We start from the raw sequence: 13,143 nt of genomic DNA on the forward strand, positions 1-13,143 counted from the left end.
TCGTAATTTTATTTGAATGGACAAACTTTTATTGATGTGATGTCGGGTTTTCTTCTCTAAAGGTATAGAATACACAAAGTATATCTCCGGACATTTGTTTGCAGAGTCCAGAATCTATAAAAAACAATTACAAGTCTTTTGGAAATATAAAACGCAGTCAAGACAGATGATAGCAGTCTCTGATGAAGTTATCCAGCAGCTCAAACGGAACGGGTTCCATGCTTCAAAGTCGACGAACAATATTTCTATCAATTTCAAATTAATATCTAAATATGTGAATAAAGAATTACAAGGTTAATATGCAGTTTCACTATGTCAATGAAAATACAAGAAAACATAGGATATAGTCTATGCTTTAACAGTAGAATAACGCATGAACACAAGTCGCGAAGCTTCAGTATTAATTCATTTATTAAAAGTTTATCATACAGTATCTTAAAGATTCACTAGTAACACCCGAACAAGTATTATAGGAAACCCAGTTTGTAGCTGAGACGTCATATTTACTGAAAATATGACCCACTGCATCGGATTTGAACTAATAGTCATGAATATGTCAAAGAATAACCAACAAATAAACAAAAACCTTTTGGTGTCGGCACGGTTCAAAACAAGCACTTTATAACATGAAATTGTGATTTTCACAACAGAATTGCTGCATTAACAGTAGTAGTATAGGGGTCTCTTTGGGGTCACGACTGCGCATGCGTGAGAATGACGTCATGTGCGGCGGCCATTTTGAATTTTATTTTTAGAATGACATCATCTTCCTATTTTAAGGATGACTTCACTCTGCTATTTATATCTCCCAGAAGTATATAGAGCTGACTTATATACCTATCTAGGGCGTGTTCACGCACATTGAGGGTCAGGTGCTCAGCCCTAGACGGGGAGATATCATGAAAACAAAATATTTCAAGAAAATCAAATAAATATTAATTATATTTGAACATATAGATTTATCTATAACCTTAATGAATAAATACATTGTATGGTAAACAAAGAACTAATTAATGATAATTTAAAGCATTATATTTAAACCATTAAGCTTTATTTAAAATAGCTACGTTAGAAATAACGTTAACTGAAAATAAAGTATTATATTTTTGTCGACGATGTTTCCTCCTTGGCGTCTACTGACAAAATGACTCCAATCATAAGCGTATTTTCCCTAAATGCGCATGCTCGGACCTATTTTTACAATGACTTCATAAGCTATATTTAGATAAGGTCATGAGTGCATCAAACGTGATCATGGTCAGAATGTCTAGCGTGTGTTGATTTAAGGCCGGATAGACGGACAATAAAAAGTAAACATGTCAAAGTTAATCCCTTTAAAGTCGCCACAATGTCTGGCGTTTATTTATTTAAGAGCGGATGCGTGAACAATAGCCTATTCAACTGTCAAATTTAATCCCTTTAAAGTCGCCACAATGTCTGGCTTATGTTGATTTATGGACGGATGCGTTAACAAAAGCGTATTCAACTGTCAAATTTAATCCCTTCAAAGTCGTCGTAGTGTCTGGCGTGTATTTATTTAAGAGCGGATGCTTAACAATAACCTATTTAACTGTCAAAATAAATTCCCTTTTTGAACTAGTCACAATGTCTGACATATGTTAAGGTCCAATGGTCTATTGAAAAGATGGTCAAACGTTGGAGTGTTGTTTCCTAACTAATCATGTTTTACTAGGTCTTATAAGATTGTATTTTCTAAACAACACATTATGTTATTATCAGTCTAATTACTCTTAATGATATATGCTACGCTTATATAAAGAAATGTATATTTTGACTAACAAGTAAATATAAACAAAAATCACACTTACCAATGTCATATACAGGACTGCTACTCCATATTAAATCACTATTGCAGTAATTTCTTTTTGTTTGTATCACACACACACACACACACACACACACACACACACACACACATTTATTGAAAAAGGAACGAGCTTATTCTAAAATTCAAGTCAGTTATATACAATTTTCTAAAACAGTGAAAATTCAGACGCAGTGGATATTATTTTGTAATATACACTTTTCCGAAGCAGTGGATTTAATGTTGTCATGTACAGTTTTCTAAAAGCAGTAAAAATTTGCAAGCAGTGGATGTAATGTTGTTTCCTAAAACAATTTGGCTTTAAAATTGCAACCAATCACAGAGGCCAAAAGTGTTTGATATTCATATTCTTTTACTTTGATACATATAGATGACTTTACAATTGAAATCAAACAAGTTAATGTCGTTAACCAAAGATTGTTATGTTGCATACAGTAAGGTAACATAGCATGCGCGATTTCATGTAACAGAGTTCCAATTACATGCATCTCGGAATGATGTTTTTGAATGTCCAATTTAATATCGATAGTGTTATCATGATGAAACTCGGTAACACCATATGCATTTGTTAAAGAACTATAACCATTTAAAAGTTCTATTTTTAATGTTGTAATACTCGTCTTTCTTTTTGTCAAAAACGGTAGAAGATATTGTAATGTACTTCTACAAAGAGTTATGGCCCTTAAATAGTCCACTTTTCCAGAGGCACTCTCGTTATTTGTCTTTGTCACGTCAACAGAGCACAATTCATCTTCAGAAAACACCACTAAATCACAAGCTTGCACCTGCTCTTCTACTATTAAATTGTCTTCAGCGGGACATTTTATGAACAGGAAATACAAGCGGTCAACGTTGACGAAACCACAGAGTACCATGTTGAAAAAATACTAAAGAAAAGAGTTCGAAACAAACAAAGACAAGTCCTTGTAAGGTGGTTACACTGGCCAACGAAATACGATAGTTGGATTCCCGAAAAAGACGTGACGCAGTACTCCTAGACCACGTGATCTGACTTGTATTTATATGACAGATAAGTTTCATTTATCTTCATTTATAGCCGAGCTATTGGAGAGTCAACACCATGATTATCACCAACGTTGTGTACAGTGCCCATTTGGACTGTGCTATTGACTTGAGGCGCTTGTGTTATCGTATATCAAACGCTCGTTACGATCCTAGAACATTCCCTGGACTGATCTGGCAACACAAGACCATAGGAGGAAATTGCTTAGTCTTCTCCAACGGCGTTATCAACTGTAATGGAAAAGCGACCAGTATTCAACAGGGACGTCAAAGACTAAGACGTTATGCCAGACGTATACAGCGATTAGGGTACACAGTGTGTCTGAAAGAGATCAAATGCATAACCGTGTCAGCCAGTCACACCTTAAGTACCACCCTAGACTTAAATCAGTTGGTAAAAGAAAGACAGACCGTGTATGAACCCGAACTATTTTCAGCGGTGAATTTAAAAAATGATGGAGTCAATTTTTGTTGTTTTCACAGTGGTAAAGTGGTCATTACTGGAATCAAAGATCACACTCAACTAGATGATGTGGTCTACCCAGTATTAATTGAACTGGAACTCTACACGCGTAAGAAGGAGTGAGAGTAACGAAACCAATAAACAAACATGAATCAGTCTCAAGTGTACCTTAAACTCAACTATCTTCTCCAACTGAAAGATGCTACTGTAGCAGTTAGAAAAAACATGATCATCAATATGACGACGAGTCAAATGCAGGCTATAGCTCAAGTGGCCAGGAGAGTGATTAATGGAACGATTAATCCAGCAAGAAGATATGTACAGTTACTTGAAAGGAAAAGACTTTTGCTACGGTCCCTGGCTTCTGGAAACGTATCATTAACTAGAAAGAAAACATTGTTAAGACGTCATCACTCACTTATACCCGTATTGTTGAGAGCTCCCCATCTTTTTGACACTATTCTGGACGAAGTCAGGACGAACAGAGAAGCGTAAGAAGCCAAATATCAAACGAATACAAATGAAAACATGACCAACTTTTACCTTTATCTTAGCAGTAGGGACTCTCAGAACATACGTAAGAACAACCAACCCTCAGATTTTTACATTCAGTTTCCCAAGTCATACACTTTAGAGGATCGCTGGACATGCGCTGTGACTGAAATTTCACTTACCTGCGATTTTACACCCAGAAGTAAACGACTGTATTTGTGCTGCGATTTGGTGCGAGAATCTTACGTTAGAGACACTTTATTACCCGTACTAAGAAACATAGAGATAGAAACCAGATACAAGAAGCTTAAATATATAGAATATATTCGTCCTGTGTACCTACCTGTGACTGTGAATTACTTTAACTCGGTGAGACTCTATTTGAAAGACGAAGATTTACAACCTGTGGAATTTAAAGCAAACGATCTTCACTGCGTATTACATTTCAAGAAGGTATGGGCTCCATAGAAGTGTACGATTATAAACAAGAAAAATGGGTACCAGATAAACCGGACCCCGAAAAATGGATACAACATTTCAAAGACCTCAGGGACGGATACGTACGGCCTGATCATATGGGTCGTTACATTGTGGGTAGCGGTGCTCATCTTAGGAAAATGGCCGAAATGAAACAGCAGCCAGCAGTACAACTGGTATCCCCCGTAGCACAGGCGACCGAAATCGCCAAGTCAGAAGTAAAACGTAAGAAGGAAGAAGAGGGTGAAACTCGTAAGAAGGGCAGTGGAAACACGAAAAAACGTAAGAATACGTCACCAATAACGTATACTAAGCCAAAGAGATCAAACTTTGCAAATCCTGACTTTCAGCTCTAAAACAACATGGAAGATTTTCATAAAGAAGAGTTATCTTTGTTCACTTCACCCCCAGCAGCCACGACAGTACAATCGAGAGAGTGGATCACTTATCGTCCAGTAAATCAAGTCACCACCTTATCGGCACTTGAATTTAACATACCCGGTCAGTCTTCGGCGTATTTGGATCTGAAAAGAAGCGTGTTGAACCTTAAACTGCAAATTGTGAAAGGCGATGGCGCCGCTGTTAGCGCCGACGAAATAGTTGGTCCAATCAATCTACCATTTCACACCGTTTTCAGTCAGGTTGATGTATCTTTACAGCAGACCCCTTTGTCACATACAGGAATCAATTACCCCTACAAAGCCTACATAGACACGATTTTAAAGTCAAACCGAAACATACAGGAAAATCTGTTAACAAGTCAACAGTATTATAAAGATACCGGAAACGTTGGCACCAATGACGGTAAAACAGGAAATAATAACGGGTTGTTTCTCAGATGTGCGCTATTTAAAGGTAGTAAAATTGTGGAAATGGAAGGACCATTACATATTGATTTGTTTCAACAACCCAGATTACTCATCAATGGAGTCGCTGTAGGCATTAAACTACATCTTAACCGTGACGCCTTCACATTAATCACTGACAGCCCTTCTCCTGACTATCGCGTGAAAATAGCGGACGCTTATTTCAAACTCTGTATTCAGCGGATGAAAAGTGACGTATTAGTAGCGCACGACAATCTCATTCAAGACATGTCAGCCATTTACCCTTACTTACGTACAGAGATCAAGACGACGTCCATTGCTTCGGGTCAATTTAGTTACAGCGCAGACGATATATTTCAAGGACTTGTACCATGTAAATTGATAGTAGGCCTCGTTCCTAGTGTGGCATTTAATGGCGATTATGCACACAACCCATTCAACTTCAAGCATTATAACTGTAGTTCCATCGGCCTATACGTCGATGGACAATCCGTGCCTTCACAACCGATGCAACCAAATTATTCGGCGGATCAATACATGGAGTGTTACAGAACATTGACTCTGTTTAGGAACGACATTAACATTTCAGACCAAGATTATAAGAAGGGATATTGTCTGTACGCTATTGATGTAGATCCTTACTACTCATTTAGCACTAAAAAGAAGGGACATTGTCGACTAGAAATCAAATTTGCTGAGGCATTACCAGAGAGTGTGACACTGATTATGTACGCCACGTTCCCAGAAGTACTCCATATCAACAGAGCCAGGGGAGTCTATTTCAAATGAATAATATAGAACTTGAACGTTTACTCATAGGATATCCAGTAACTGTATGCGCCTCTGATCAAATTAAAGTTCAAAAAGGACAGTTTGTTATTTCTAACACGGATACGAGTGATGGACCTGGAAAGCACTGGGTCACTTTTTATTTTCCGATACAAGGACCTTATGAATTCTTTGATTCTCTAGGAAAAATGCCAAACGACTACGATGTTGGCTTTGAAACCATATTAACAAACGAGTACTGGATGATTAGTGATCCTATTCAAGACTCTAAATCGGACACCTGTGGACTTTATTGCGTGTATTACGTCATGACTAGATGTACAGGAATGACTTTAAAAGACATTGTCAAACCTTTTAATGTGTATGATAGAAAATGGAATGATATCTACATTGACAGAATTGTAAACAAAAACAAACTATAGAATCTATTTATATTCGTTTATTTTGTATGTATATAACAATAAAATAGAAATCAAAAACAAAATATTGTCTTTGTTTTAAAACGAGATCCAGTCTATATTTGTCTTTTTAGTTTTTTTCTCTTTCTTGATCGCGCGTTCCCCCGGTGGAGTTAATGAGGTTCTGCTCACTTTAGGAGATATGGGCTCATCATCCTTTGTTTCTCCAGATCCTGTATACTTGAACTGCTGCATACGCTGATATTTTTCATAGGGAACCAAAATAAACTTCTCCATTATTGTAGCACAGGTTCCAAATAGACAAAAGCAATTTTCACCAAAATATTGACCGTTCGTACCTTATGTTGAATGGCTTCTTTCTTTTGTTTGAATCCAATTTTTCTGTTTCCCAAAAGATGAATGAACCGTCTTTGACGTTTAAGACGAGCTTTTTCAGAAGGTGTCAGACGTATTTTAAACCTGAGAATATTGTAGGCAATCTGAGTGAGTGCTTTCAGTTGATTTCTAGTAACTGTACTCAACAGTGCCTTCCTTTGCGACGCTGTAGTGTACACAAGTAAGTTTAAGAAATGACGTTGCTGTTTGATTAGTTCAACCATGGTTACTCTTACGCTGATTTCGTCTTCCTTCTTACGTTAATTTATAAACGATAGGGTCTTCTCCCGGAAAAATATGGGTTCTTAGACGATATTTATCCTCGGCGTGAGGGCTCATATCCACCAAAAAGTAACCGTGTTTTGTGGTTAACGCATCTTGATAGGCTTTCATGAATCCCTTTGTTTTACCAGGGTAGAGTTGACGACCTAGAATGCCCACCTGTGATATGTCTCTCAAATTTTTCATAAGCAGCATATACCATGTATTCAAAGCAATCGTTCTGGCGTGCTTACCTCCGGGGTATAGGTTCTGGGTAATCAGTATGACAGATACTCTCCTATGGTGACAACCTTGCGTGAAAAGCAACTCCATGTCTTTGTTTTGCATTACTTCGTGCATGAGATCATCAATAATAATCAACTTGTGCCTTTTGTCACGGGTAAAGTCATCCACTTCTTCACCTGTTGGCAGCCCTTGTTTACTATAAAAGTTTGGAATAGACCTTTCCATGTCGTCAAACAAGTCTTGATGTATACCGTAACAGTATAATACGTGCGAAGGTGGATCTCTCGAATACATGTCTTTTAAATGTTTCAAAAAGTTATACACCCATTGCGTTTTACCGCTTCCAGTTTGACCACTAATACATATACTGGAACAAGGTTCGAAAGGTAGAGACGATTTCATTATTTCTTCAGTTTAGGACTTGGCAATGCGTACCCGATACAACTGCTTAGTAAACTTATCCACAATTCGCTAGTGCCGTTTTGGAGGGATAGGTTGACAATTGAGGTGATGATTATTACATACACAATGATCATTTGGCAAAAGTAGACGATTTCTGCTTGTGGAACACGAGTTCCTAATAAATGCCAACGATCACCATCGGATGTGTTTTCGTCTTCATTAGAATCAGGGAAACGTATAAAGGTTTCCCTTTCAGGCTCGTGAGACTCGGGAGCATTCATATTCTTACGTACAAATTGGAATAATAAAATCGAGAAGATAGGTTGTTCTTACAAATTTTTATTCATGATATAAGACAATAACATAGTTATACAATTCTTTCAATCATCATCATAGACAAAAATTGAAACAGTGTAGACAAAACTTAAAATTTAGATGACAAAAACATTAACACAGAAGACAAAAACTGTAACAAAGATGACAAAAACAATAACACAGAAGACAAAAACTGTAACAAAGATGACAGAAACGGTAACACAGATGACAAAAACTGAAACAGACCCTATGGAAAATTACATGTTAAAGTGCAAAACCTGAAACGTAGGTAACAGAAACTGAAATGTAGATGACAAAAACAATAACACAGATGACAAAAACTGTAACGCGGATTACAAATACTGTAACGCAGATGACAAAAACGTGTAAAGCAGATGACAAAAATTAAATTTTAACACATATTAACATCAATACATTGTATCTAACTTAATATCCATATGGTTCAGTGTCAAAATCTGCTATTTTTCTACGTTTTGTGTACACCTCTTGATATTTTTTGTTTTCTTCTCGATTGACTATTTTTCTTTTTCTCTTATCTCTACAAATTTTATGCGGATTAGTCACTGTAATGTTCGGACAACCTTTCGGATCGGTAACAATGTGTTTTACACTTTCAAAATTGATCAACTGACTATTCTTATAATTCAAAGTAAAACCCCTAACCTTACACGTCTCTTTATTTTTACTGGTTTTGTAAGCGTAATTTTTAGGGCCACCAGACACAAACTCTACAATGTACTCCCCACCGTCAAGCTCATCCGTAAGCTCCCCCAAGTAATCACCTAATGGAGGATCATACTGTCCCGGGCGACTTACATATATCACACTGTCTGTATCATAATACAGAACCCTCCTATTGAGCTTTTCAAGCACACTGTAAAGTTTAAGTCTGGCCCAACAAGTTGTAAAAGTCGCTAAATAGATGTTTGTTTTATTATCTTCGGGTTGACAGTCTTGTTTGAATTGCCATTCTACTTGTAACATGTCATTGGAAAGGATATGAAAATTGAGTGGTTGTTTCGTAGGATCGGAAAACAATTGGAAGAAAAGGTTTGCCTGCGTTTCGTGAAAGAACTCTGTCTGACGCATATTGAGACGTTGACCAAACTTACCCCAAAAGCTATTGAGACATAGTTTAGCCAGCGCTCTCAAACCCGGATTCTTCCTAATGTTTGACCGATCCATTGAAACACCCTCTTTCTCCATATATTGAGTTATGTAATTCTTCATGTCTTGTTCATTTTGTATCCAGTCAGGGGAGCCGCTTGCCTCTTGCTTAAACTTTAAAAATGTGTTTATGTAATTGGCAAACAGTCCCCCTTCACTGGTTTTAGGATCATATTGAGTGGTTTCCTCCCAGTGGTATACTTCATATATTTTCATAATGGTATAACCTAATCTTAAAGCGGTCTGGATCTCTGGAGTACACCACGTGCCAGTTAACGCTCTATCATCATCCGGGCAATCACAGGGGTTTTGGTTTTCATTATCTGCGCAGGTCCTACATAAAGGGAATTTCAGTTTGCCATTTGACCTATAAGGAAGGACGGGATGGTATAGACCTCTTGGTGGTACTATTTTTACTTTGGCAATACCAAAGTACTCCTTTAAGTCATTAAAATCTTTCGTTATTATGACGGGGTGACCTACAGGATACTGGCAATACTTGTTGACCCAAGGATACAAACTAGTGAAATCCACATATTTGACTTGCTCGCTTTCATCAACTTGGTAGTAGAGTTTACTGGCATTGGTGCGCCCCCCGAAGAAACTTTCCCTAGGATCTAATCTGTCTGTTAAATCTAAATTATCAATGAAACGCTTCATCTCAGAATTTTGATTCTTTTGTTTTCTGAATTCGTGGTCCCAAATACAAACATATTTCATTCCTAATTGTTCTATGTAAGCTTTCTTTTTTAATGTCAATGCTAATAGTTCGTCTAAAGATTGATTGGTGAGTGGATGACACGTATTTTCGCGATTATCAGTGAAACAATCTCGGCATCCATGGAAGATGCACCCGTTGAACTCATACGCTGTGTTTGTTTCTTCACAATACCCATCTAATTTATATCGTGTACCTGGTAAAGATTTTTCGCCAATATTTAATGCATGTTGAATTTTGATATTTTTAGTATGTGCCAACCATTCTAACCATTCTATAGAGACCTTACTATATTGATCATTGTAACCACCAGGAGGAATTTTTGCTATCATTGTACGTACAAATTTTTTCTCTCTCACTTCCTTTCCGGTCAGTTCGGTTTCGTGGATCCATTCATTTTCGTGTAATACATACAGCTTTCCATCTACTAATTTTGCGGGTACCCAATCAGTTTCATCCTCTAATTTTACTTTCCATTCTTCTTCTAAAAATTTGGTTCTAAATACGTTCATGCAGACGGAAGCTATAGTCACGGAATCGAATGGATCTACGGACCGTACTAACTTTTCTTCTTCCTGCCCTTTCTCATTTATTTCAAACTCTCTTTCACCCGTAGCATTCATCAATAATTCTCTAAATTTTAAACACGCTTGTCTCAAAATATCAACATCACTTCTACAATATTCTAACATTTCTTTTCTAAAATCAAACACATCATTCTTTTTCTCACTCAACCATGCTAACAAATCAGATCTCTCTTTCTCACTCATAAAATCATGTCCGTAAAATTTAGCCTCTGGGTAGGGTCCTATATAATTTTGGTTTTCTTTTGTATTAAAATAATGAGGGAACCACCCCTTTTTCAATTCATCTAATCCAAAGGCTTTCGGTAATGCAGATAATTTCATGGGTAAAAAATTGAGACTGTCAATCACTTTAATATGCAAATCTTGCTCCAACGTCATATACATAATTTTGGATCCGCTATAAATGATTTTGTCGGGTCTAAGGGATTGGTCTATAAGGTATTCTAAAAGGAAATAACCGTCGTAGCCTTTCATATTGTGGGCAACAACTTTAAAGTATTTATGTTGATCAGAAAACAACCATTCGCCAAATTTGTTCACGGTATCCATTCCTTCAAACGTGACTTCTCTAAACCCACAAGTTCCAGGGCATGGCCCTTCATCTTCGTTAGCAGGCAACTCAGAGTTGTCACATTCGTCGCAACGGGAACCGCATTTTTTACATATAGACTCGGACGTTAAGTCTTTATTAATGCATTCTGGACACACCGTATGGGCTACTACAAAATTGGGACGATGCGTGTTCTTACCGCACCATGACGTTTTACAATTTTGACATTTGGAGCAAGATTTACATACCTGTTGCGATTGGCAGTCTTTACAATCAATTTTCCTATTTGGTACATATCCATTTTCACACATTGATGTTTCATCCTGGCTACATTCAAAATCAAAAAATATAAACTTTGGTATGTGATCTTCTTTTGCTGGGGTGGCTCTTAAATAACACAAATGCCCCTCCAATACATATTCATTACACGAACTACACATATACTCTCCGCACTGGTGTTCTTCTTTCTTGCGTTGATCTAATCTTAACACTTTATAGCATAAGGGGCACTTCCACCATTTGTCGCACTGTGAGGTTCCGCTGGGTTTTCCTTTATTTTTTCCTTTCTTATGTACTGGTATTTGTTTATGTTTTTGATAGCACTCTTCTGATCTACAGTCCATATTACAATCTCCGCAAGTCACTTCATTTTCAGTTTTGGGACATTGGTCTCTTTTACAGATGAGACAGTGTGTTTCGCACTGATGTCTTTCTTTGTTGTTGTAATGTTTAAGACATTTTTCGCAAAAATACATGGCGCTGAAAAAGCCCGTTACACTTGTAATGGCATGGAAGTGATTGTCGTCCACTAAGTATATGTAGATGCATGGACGCTCGTCGGAACTGGGACTTGTAATGAATTTGTTACCCAACATGGCGCTAACTACTATCACACGTACTCCCAGGACTTCTTCAAACGCCGTGATATCTTCTAAACTCGCTGGTCTATCCAATGGTATTTGAGCTAATTGACTTATTGCAGCCGCCAACTGTCGTTGTTCGTCTCTTTTCTTTTTTCTTAAGTTCATATAATAACTTTCTGGTACTTTCTGATTTTCTAGTATGAGCTGTAGATTACTCTTCTTTTGTCTGTTTTTGGTTATTTCTTTCCATTCTTCTTGCGTACATCTTTTTAATTTGGCCCAGCTGACTCCAATCGCTCTGGCCATACACATCTGGTCGTCATTTTCTATGGTGACTATAGATTTTTTCAACTGTAACGAATTGTTTTTTCCTTTGAGTTTAGTGATTCTTCGTCTAGCTCCTCCTTTAGGTAAATCAATGGATCCTACTGAAATGTCAAAACTTTCGTCGATGGACAAGTCTTTGTTGCTATTCAGCACTTTCTCAATAGTTCCCATCACTTTATCGGCATTCAGTTCGTCCCAGGGCTGGAGGGGAATGACAATTGGGTCGTGCAGTCCTTGATGATGAATAACAACACGCCCTAAATCGTTCCCCGCCAAATCGCCCCGGGCTTCCTCCAACACGTGGTCAAACATCTGGTGAAGACCTTGTCTCACATCTATTAAATTTTGTCCTTTATATTGTTCGTCCACTTTGACTTGATACGTACGATCGACTGCAGCACTTTTCGCATATGTTCTCTCATTTTTCTTTCGTATGGTATACTGGAGTCCCTTGGGGTCGGGTCTATGAGACGGACCCGGCTGGGGTTCTTCTCCGCCACCTATCTGTAACCCTGGTGATGTAGGGCGCCAATCCCCATCTTGAATACAAGCAGCCGCCGTTTCTTCCATCTCGTCATCAAATAGTAACGCTTTAATACACTCTTCAACTTCTTCCTGCTCTCTTACGTATTCCAGGGCCAACTCCATATCGTTTGTGTTCTGGTCAGTTGGCTCTCCAAAATGTTGAAGTATGTTATTCAGCTCTTCCTCGACAAAGTCATTACCATATTGCGGGTTCCTCAATTGAAACAAACGGAACCGCACCCCCGGGGAATCCTGTATCCCCCACGTCGCCGCAAAATTCATAAGCTCATCTGCGTCGGTGAAAGTATTCACTATCATCTCAAACGTCGCTGCTATATTTTCCATGTTGCCGGTATGAATTCTAAAGTTAGAATGATTAAACTGACTCGAGCGCGTTCTTATATACTCGCCAAAAAGCATTTCAAAACGAGGCTTGTATTTTTAGTAAGA

The 13,143-nt window shown here is 37.8% G+C and overlaps 2 protein-coding genes across 2 annotated transcripts; both read left to right on the forward strand.

Annotated features, from left to right (window-relative positions):
* The first annotated feature begins 2,927 nt into the window (after positions 1 to 2,927).
* LOC123524466 (TATA-box-binding protein-like 1) lies at positions 2,928 to 3,455 on the forward strand. The gene has a single exon (XM_045302680.2). It carries the CDS (start codon positions 2,928 to 2,930, stop codon positions 3,453 to 3,455), a length of 528 nt encoding a protein of 175 aa, XP_045158615.2.
* Positions 3,456 to 4,663: 1,208 nt separating this feature from the next.
* LOC123524456 (uncharacterized protein F54H12.2-like) lies at positions 4,664 to 5,917 on the forward strand. The gene has a single exon (XM_045302669.2). The coding sequence runs from the start codon at positions 4,664 to 4,666 to the stop codon at positions 5,915 to 5,917; it is 1,254 nt and encodes a 417-aa protein (XP_045158604.2).
* The last annotated feature ends 7,226 nt before the right edge of the window (positions 5,918 to 13,143 follow it).

The sequence above is a fragment of the Mercenaria mercenaria genome, chromosome 2 (assembly GCF_021730395.1).
Source record: "Mercenaria mercenaria strain notata chromosome 2, MADL_Memer_1, whole genome shotgun sequence".
NCBI lineage: Eukaryota > Metazoa > Mollusca > Bivalvia > Venerida > Veneridae > Mercenaria > Mercenaria mercenaria.

Excerpts from the sequence above, each read along its gene's own strand:
- LOC123524456 (XM_045302669.2), top strand. The coding sequence starts at position 4,664 with ATGGAAGATTTTCATAAAGAAGAGTTATCTTTGTTCACTTCACCCCCA.
- LOC123524466 (XM_045302680.2), top strand. The coding sequence starts at position 2,928 with ATGATTATCACCAACGTTGTGTACAGTGCCCATTTGGACTGTGCTATT.